We start from the raw sequence: 9,544 nt of genomic DNA on the forward strand, positions 1-9,544 counted from the left end.
GCACGTTCATGCTCCTAAGTATATGTATGCTCGTGACTCACCTCAGTATGCGGTTCCTCCCTCAGCTGTTCCACCTGATTCCGCCGCCTGCTTTCTCATTAATGTGACGAAATAGGGACATCCCGTGGCCATACTGTGCAACTGCACCTGAAACTCAAAGATGGAATAAATGACATAGAAATATAGTTGCATTTGCTCCATTGCTGTCTAAGGAGCCTCGGACATGACATGGGGAAAACAATAATAAATTGTGCCCACGAAATAGCTATAACGTGTGTTTGTCCAACGAATTTGGACAAACACACAGATGGGTAAGCAAATCGAGCGCACCTCCTCTAAGGTCAAAGGTAGAGGCAGCCGAGTGGCTAAAGATACATGATGGACAGAGATAGAGTTTTATTTTAGGCTGGGAATGAGCTACAATGACATTCTGAAAGCCTGTCATTGCAAGGAACCATTATTACCGAGAGGCATTTAAACAGAATATTGACAGGCATGACTCTACCGGTGCAGGTACGACAATAACAACACAACACCGCTCGATTTGCTTACCCAGGTGTCCAGGAATGATAATATTATTAATTAGTATTTCGTGCACACATTATACCTACTTCGTGGCCACGAAATAAGTATAACGTGCGCACTTTATACTTATTGACTTATTACCATGTCATGTGTAGCTGTCAGGAACACCTGGAGAAAATAAGTCCAAATGTAATACAGACTTAGACTGTCACTATATTTAATAACATAGTAATGGCAACTGTTTAACAACGTATATTTCCAATACACTGTAGTAGAAATGCGCAAAATCCCTACATTTTCTTTACATTCCTTTCATGATTTTGTTTTGTTTATATTCACCAATATTTAATAAAAAAAAAAACCTGATTTAAATTTGTGGCATCCAGAACTGATTGTTTAACAGAACCTCAGTTAAAAATAAGTTGTAAAAAGCCTAAACCCTAAGCACAGCTGGATTTCATTTGATTTCATTTATTTATCCTTGTAGTTATCCTTACAGATTCATCTTTACATAATTTTTTCCATCAGGGTGGAGGAATAGTAGCAAATAAATTATTTATACACACACACACAATTTTATTATTTTCAATTTACACTGCAGACAATGTGGAAATATGCAAGTTTACTACACATTTTATTTCTCATATAATTACGATTCACAGAGACAAAAAAACACCCCCCACAAGAGAAATCACTGAGCACACTTTATTTTAATTACCATTTAACAACAAATAATACAATTACAACATAAATACGTTTTTCTTTTTATGGATGAACATATATATTATATCACAGGCTTTAACAGGCATAGAACTCATGATATATTTTATATAACAGATTTTTCACATTATATAGTTTCATTATTGCATGTAAATTGTGTCGACCTCATCATAAAATAAAGTTAAATGCATGGAGATTAAGTCAATTATTAACATTTCCAGGCATATTTTATATATTATTAATTATAATTATTAAATGTTATTTGCATAAAAAGACGCATGAAACAACTATGTTGAAACTGTTAAACACTAAAGCATACAGGACGTGGGTGTGCAAACAAGCAATAAATAACATTTAAATCTCACAGAAACGTCTATAGTGCAAACCTGCAAGGTAAAGTGCGAATAATAACCCAAGTGAAAATCACAGAAGAATTATATGTGTTATGCTGTTTACGCTAATGTCTCATATGCACTAGCTTTACATAAATGTCCTACTTTATTGATCCTGTTCCTGATTCCTTACTTTTTTGTTTCTACAACAAAGTACACTAGATGGCACTGTCGTCACAGGAAAAGTAGATTTGTGAAAATTGCACTGGACAGAGGTCACTGTTAAAAGTGAATAGTAGAAGAACATACAGATCTGAAACTTGTAATTCATTTTACATTCGTCATGTCGTCTCTGTGGGAAATGTCTTTGAGCTCAGTACACTGTCACATCACTGAAGGTTAGACACAAGATATTATGTTTTTCTTTCACTTTTTTATAAAATGCTCACGTGTTTCAGTGTCCACCGACTCAATATAACTCCAGATCCTGACACATTTTCATTCTGTTACACTTAAACCTGTCAGAGAGAGGGATGGAGAGAGAAAAAAAGACATCAGGTATTGTCCTTGGCAGGACATTCGTCGTCCCACATACTGGCTGACCTATGACTTTTTGAATATATGATAATAAGGTGATCCATGGCCCAGCTCGATTATATCAGAGAACTCTTAACCTCAGACTATCCAGCCGTGCAGGCCATGCTGACTCCACTGCTCGTTTGATTAGAATCATATTTACACATTACGTCACATATTATTTGATATGTGAGTATATGTCTCTTGACTGTTTATATATATATACATACATACATACATATGTATATATATATATATATATATATATATATATATATATATATATATATATATATATATATATATATATATATATATATATATATATATATATATATATATATACACACATATATGTGTGTATATATGTATATATACACATATATACATATATATGTATTTATATATATGGCACCATATACATGTTTATATAAAGAAAATCTCACCTTTTCCACATTGTTGCAGCAGCAAAAGCAGCAATGAGGGATATCAGGCTCACAGCTGTAATGATTATTGCGAGTCCTGACGGTGACAGTCCTTTCACTAGAAAGAGAGAGAGAAAGAAAGAAAGAAAGAAAGAAAGAAAGAAAGAAAGAAAGAAAGAAAGAAAGAAAGAAAGCACAGTGTTACTTTGGTTCAGAAGAAGGTAGCCTCGAGCTAACCTCACTTCCTCAAAAGGGTAAGGTTGGAAACTTCTAGAGAAGCATTCCCACATGTATACTCATATTATTCAAGGATAATTTCCCCCTCCCTTATCGACAATACTCTGGAGACTCATTGAGGGAGTTTTCTTTTTCTTCAGCATGAAACCTATCAAGTGAAACTGAAACAACCCTGGGCCAGCAGTGATGCGCTGTTTACACTGAAAGTGACTCAAAACAATGAGATTTACAGTGTGCACCTTCCTGTTACAGTATATCATGTATTGTGAGCATCACCGAATGACGAATGCTGGGAAACTTCAAACAATGTGGATAGATTTTGGTCACGTTCCACATAACTTTACTTTTACTTCCTCTTACTGAGAAATGAAAACCTGAGACATGACAAGACAACAACAGCATGCACTGACGCAGGGACTTCCCGTGGTGCATTGCTCACAGATGACTCAAAGAGCAGAAAGCATCTGAAGATAAGATAAGCATTAAGATACGATAGATACTTTTATGTTTAGACTACAACTATCTACACAAATCACGTGAGAGAACAAAGACAACAAGCACTGGACATCATTTCATTATGTTTCTTTGTCATATTTAGACTTCTCTTTTATGATTGAATTTGTTGTGAGGCTCCACGTGTGTCTGGCTAGTGCTTTTATGCTTGTTTTGTGCACTTTCGGACAGAAATTAATCAGAAACTGGTCCAGCCCTGATGTGTGCGACACCACAGGTTAAACAGGAAAAAAAAATGCTAAACAAAATTTGGACCACCACCCAAAGCCACAGCTGCCCTAAATAAACAGCTGTGAAAATGATGTAAAACATTTTTTTTTTATGTTTCTGTAATGGTTAATACACCAGTATGTAGAAGCTCTTTAACCAAAATTATATCGTTAATGCTAATGAATGCTAAAATGTTCTTAATATTGTTCACGATGATTATTATTTCTTGATTAAGATGTCAAATTATAGTTATTTACTTGCATTCCTTAACAGAAAAACTAGTTTTAGTGGTTGAATATTATGCTTGAGCACTGTTAAACACTGTATGCACCTGTATACATACATGTGCATGCAATACACCTGTGCATCATGCACAACTTGTCCCTCACTCCACTAAACAGTGTCCATGTTTGCTTAAAAATTAAAAACACAGCTGCGGAGGCTGTAAAACAGTAAAAGAGAAATGATAAAAAACACGTACCATCATTAACTTTTGGATGCTCTGCACGTTCTAAAACGAAAGGAATCTTCTCCCTCCTCTGTCCCGGCCGTCCTGTGTTCAGCAGACAGTCCACGTGTCCGTCCCAGTCCACGGGCAGCCGCAGAGTGATGTTGTCGCTGATGGTAAACGTGTGGTCACTGTTTGCGACCGCCACGGTCTGTCGTTGCTCGGAGTACGTGGCACCAGGTGAAATGTCCCACTCAATGGTTGGCGCTGGTTTGCCTGTGGCAGAGCAGCTAAAGCTGACCCCCACGTCCTCTCCGTCCCGTCCACTTCTGTGATGGAACTGTGTGTCCACGCTGGATATTCCTTTGTGGACAATTGAAACGTGTCTCCAATGTGACTCCTGACAAACTGTCAAACTTTACAGTTTGATCACTTAAATGCCTCATGACATGTAATCATCAAAAACATCAAAGATCTTGAAAAAAAAAGGGTCACAAAATAAAAGACAAAATTCAAATTGAAATGCAAAACCTTTGTGTTACTCTACTCTTTAAGGGTCCACTGTGTAAAGTTAAGGAGAGTCTATTGGTATATGTGAATAATCACTATAAAAGGTCTTAGAATAAGCATCTTCTGCTTAAAGGCCCTGGTATAATTCCGCGCAGGGTACTGCGAACCGTCAGCCAGTTCGTGGGTCCCCAGGTCGAGGCTTAGATGACTATCCTTGGCGACTACTTCTTCTGCTAATGAAATGTTTTTTCTGCTCGGAGAGCAGGGCTTGCTTGGAATGGGCACATTCCTACCAATAGAAGAAGAGAACGATGCTACAGCTCTCTCGGACACGTCTGGTTCGAGCGGCTCCGTGGGGCAGGCCTTTAGGCCTTTAGGCAATGGCCTTGTGTCAACAAGCCAGCCATCTTGAGTTGCCGTGTTTCCACGGCAACTCAAGCCCAAAAGGCGCAAAAGCCCAAAAGGACAGTGTAGTGGGATAAGATTGACATCATTTCTGGTACTTAAGAGTCACCATAGTTCCCCTGATGTGATTCTGAAAGAGTTTTTCAATGACAAAGAATGGAAGTATGACTGAGTCATACTTGGGGAGTAAGTACTTGGGAAGACTCAAGTACAGAGAACTGAGAATTGAGAAAGCTCTGTTTAATCTAATCTGCAGTCTGACCACGAGATCGCCAAATATTACACAGTGAACCTTTAAAATTTGACACCGGATTCCTGTAAAGTCAAACTTCACCCTCAACTCATCTAACCATCCATCCATATGTATGACAGTGCTGCAGTTTACCTTGCACGCTGAGGCAAGTCTGCTTTCTTTTGGACCCGTCAGGATACACATTAAAGGAGCATATGTAACAACCCTCATCCTGCCACGACACATTCTTCAGAGTGATTGAAGTTGAGTTGAGGGACGCTTGCGTGAAGACCACCTTTCCCTGATAAGGCCTGTTCACCCGCTGCCCAAAATGTTGGCTGTAGGTTGCCAGGTTTTCTATTGGCTCATCTTTCATGAGCCTTTGCCATGTGACCTGCAGCACACCTGCCGGGAAACAGACAGTATGAGGTAAATCAATATTGACAGTAAAACTGGTGCCGCTTATACTGGTGAGAGGAAAGTTCAATAGTAATCAGTCTAGCTGCAAACTAAGGACATGTGCTCATATATATATATATATTTTTTAAATAACAGAAAAAGTCTTCAAGTTATGAAAGCTAAAGCTGAAGTTTTAATACAAACAATCAGACCATTCATTGTCAGCTCCACACAACTCTCTCTGTGTTTCTCAGTCTAGTGGTGTTTAGATCTTATACACTTATAAAGCGAGTACAGTCAGTTAAAGTACATTGAATAGCCACCAGGGGCACACTTTGCTGGTTGTTGCACTTAATGTTAACGTCCGTTAACATTTTTCTATGATGGTCTATGGTTAGGTCTTTTCTATGATGATAATGGTCTCAATCACTAGCTGTCCTTCAATAGAACATGATGCCAGTTTTGTAAATGATGTTCCCATTTTGAGGAAAATTGACTATGACACATATATAAGTGGACGCCAGTGTGATTAGCAACGGGTATTGGCGCACGAAAAAAATTCTGTACAGAAAGTCTCCCTCAGTCAGCCAAAGGGTGGCAGAAATAGCAACAAACACTTGCACACCGCAGCTTTAAGACACAGTTACACAGTTTCACAATAAAAGTAGAGCATTTAAAGTGTGTTCCACACCTGTTTGGTTGTCTACAGTGCATTTGTAATGACCCTCCTTGCCATATTCAACCACTGCATTTCCATATCCCTTGAGTTGCATGGCTGATGCTAAAAAAATAAATGCACAGTGAATGAAAGCAGACTCAAGAAGAGGTCAAAAGTAACATTTCTCCTTGTTTCCACAAAGCTACACTGAATATAAAAGGGAATCTCTTACCTTTAAAAAGCAAAGCAAGTATCAGGATATACAACATCTTCCAGTGCAGCCTTTAGATTGAAGACTGGAGACAGACTGAAAAAACACTTGTGTTTTGTCAGCCCTTTAAACTGAAAAACTGAAACTAAAAGTGAAACTAAAGGACATGCCTCACCCACCTCATCTGTCTCCTCCTCACCTGCCTCATCACTGCCACACTTACCTGGACCATACCCCTAATCCTATATAATCCTATTTTCCCTCTAAACAATCCACGAGAACAAAGGAACACTGGCTGTGAGTTTTATGGACGTTCACTCAGTTAATGATTCATTTGGTTGATACTACATATTGTTTGAAGATTTACTTATTGTTTGTGTTTCATTATACTAGATTCCTGAGTTTAATCCTTTGTTAAAGAGAGGAAAGTAAGAGTGGATGCATTATTGATGTAAGTCTAAGACAACCTAATTTCTTATTGTATATTTGATACTTGCTAGATTGTAATATTTCCTTTATCATTTTCATATGGACAAATCATCCACCATTACCCCTCATCACCAACTACCGTTACTTGGAAATAAAATATTGGAACTTGGAAAGCTGCCTGGATCCTGTGTTTAAATGTGCACCCAACATTTGATGTTCAGTGAATCACCGCCACTATAGTGTACAGTTTTTTTCAACTGTTATTACTACTGTTATTACTACTAGATGCAAATACAACAACGCAGGGTGGAGAGAAAAGGACGACGTCTAAAGTCCTAAAGTAATAACCCTGTTTTAACTTTGAAATAAACCAAAAGATGCTAATTAAAACAGTGAAATACAACACAGGGTGGCACAAAAATAGGAAAAGGCTATAGAGTCAAGAGGTTAAAACCTCCTGTGTTGTGCAAATAAAACACAACACACGGTGGAATAACAAGGAGCTAGTTGAAGGCTAGAGTTAAAAGATGTCTAGCGAGTTTAATAACCATTATGTGATGCAGAAACACATTTCCCATTGTTTCACTAACCTGTTACATGGTAATTAGGCTACTACAGAAAAAAAAACAGGTACTTCCCTGTGAATGATTACCACATAATCTGTCTTCTTGATAAAAATTAAAATATGAGTTATTATTGCTCTGGCTTATGGTTGTGTAATTGCTCTTTAACTGTCATTATTGCTTTCAGTATTGCATTTATTGACGCTGTTAAACCTTTATCAGGTGACACAAGAAGCAATCGAGCTTTGTGGATGTTCGAATTAAGCTTGCGTTTCTGAACAGCATGTTGAATCTACTGCACACACTTTATTAATAAAACTGCCGTGTCTGGATGAAAATACCAAACAGGATTATTAATAACATGTGGAAAGTACCCAGCTATCAGTTGAAAAGACACTTGATAGTGATATGTATCAGGTAATTTGGTGTCAGTCTCCTCGATAAGAGTACCTGCGTTACATGTGTTATACTTTAAGGTACAGTGTGTAAAATCTAACGCCATCTATTGGTGAAGTTGCGTGTTGCAGATTGATATCGCCTTTCCTTCCAGGTGTGTGGGACAACCTATGTAGCCCTTAGTTTGCATGAAAACTCAAAAGTTGTTCAGTTTAGCCTCTGAGGAGCTGACAATCTGCCCTATAAGAAAATGATCTTACCTAAATGTTACATGGGTCAGTATGGCAGCTGACTCATTTCCCACAAAGTCCCCACAGGTCAAAAAGGAGAACTGAAAAAATGTAAACAACACATGCAGCTGTCTGTGCGAAGAAGGAGTCTTGTGTACTGTATGGTCGCGGTTGCAGTGGGGTTTACTTCTGTTGTGCATAATCACGTAGTTCCACTGTAAATATACGGGAATCATTTCTTCAGTTCACATAAATGAACAATATTGAGTCTTTTGAAGTTAGTGAGTTCATTTCTCACGGTGAATTCAGGAATTACCCCACGCTTTATTCTGCTCTAGAGAGACTTCTTCGTAAAGGAAACAACACATACTCACATATCGCATAGCAAAAAGCTCTAGCTAAGTTAATAAATCATCTAATAATGACTGTATAAGTACGGACCTTTAATATAAACATCCACATATTTTCTACTACCTGAAGAATTCAGGTAGCCACTAGAAAGGTGAACTAGGCAGTGAATATTACATTTTCCACAAAATTACAAATGGAGGGGAGAAAATATGTCTCACACGCATCTTTGTTCAATAAAATATCTTCCCAAAAGCTAAATCTTCTTGGGTTTTGATATTAATATAAACATTATTTTAAATGTGTTATTTGTTTCCTCTAGCCTGTAATTTCCTCATTCCTTTCCTCATGCCACTCCCCCAGTTCTGTCCAATCTTCATTTCCTTCTCAATTTCTTGCCTTAGTTTCCCCCAAAAAATATCCATTTACACTGTCGAGAAAACATTTAATCTGATTATACTTTCCTCTCTCTAAATGAGTGAAATAATCCTGATTTCACTATCAAAAAATACACACACATACACTCACTTGTGACATGTCCACTCAACACAATCACAACATTATCTCCTGATCCTGAACGCAGCTTGTGTTTTTCTACAGTCAGCTGATAATCCGCACATCATTTAAATCACATGGTCTATAACAACACCCGTTTATTTGGAATAAATTGGAGAATAAATTGGAGAATAACTCAAAGTGCATTTATCTGAACTGAGAAAGTAATAATCAAAGTCTGTGTTGAAGTGAAACATTTGACGAGAGGGTTAACTGTCACAATAAACTTCAGTCATTTTAGAATAGAATAGAATATTACAGAAATACTTTTTTATTCATCCCCAAGGGGAAATTGTTTTCCTGACATGGAACACTTCCACACATGTATGGCACATTAGCCGGTCGAACAGAGGAACACATACTGCATTGTGAACAAAAAGGCACACGAGGAGGTCACATGACAAAATATCAACAAGAAAATAGAGACGGCTGGTCAATAGAGAGTTTAAAGGGCAGGAGAGTGCTACAGGAATTTGCTCCACAATCTCATCCCTCTCATTCTCAAGTTCATTAGGAACTACAGTGGCCTCAAGGTACCAGAAAGTAAAAAAACATTTTTTCAAAGTCAAAGATCTTTCGTTAACGTAGCCTGTATATAAAAATGGATGTAGTCTTCAGGTTG

At 37.7% G+C, this 9,544-nt stretch overlaps 1 protein-coding gene across 1 annotated transcript; it reads right to left on the bottom strand.

The window, feature by feature from the left end:
- Window positions 1-911: 911 nt before the first annotated feature.
- Window positions 912-6,514, bottom strand: LOC122785485 (OX-2 membrane glycoprotein-like). Its single transcript, XM_044051310.1, has 6 exons — window positions 6,423-6,514; window positions 6,224-6,313; window positions 5,287-5,538; window positions 4,020-4,349; window positions 2,600-2,696; window positions 912-2,095 (listed from the first exon to the last, which is right to left on the bottom strand). The coding sequence occupies exons 1-6, from the start codon at window positions 6,457-6,459 to the stop codon at window positions 2,047-2,049; spliced, it is 855 nt and encodes a 284-aa protein (XP_043907245.1). The 5' UTR covers window positions 6,460-6,514; the 3' UTR covers window positions 912-2,046.
- Between the last annotated feature and the right edge of the window lie 3,030 nt (window positions 6,515-9,544).

Source organism: Solea senegalensis, linkage group LG2, assembly GCF_019176455.1.
Source record: "Solea senegalensis isolate Sse05_10M linkage group LG2, IFAPA_SoseM_1, whole genome shotgun sequence".
NCBI lineage: Eukaryota > Metazoa > Chordata > Actinopteri > Pleuronectiformes > Soleidae > Solea > Solea senegalensis.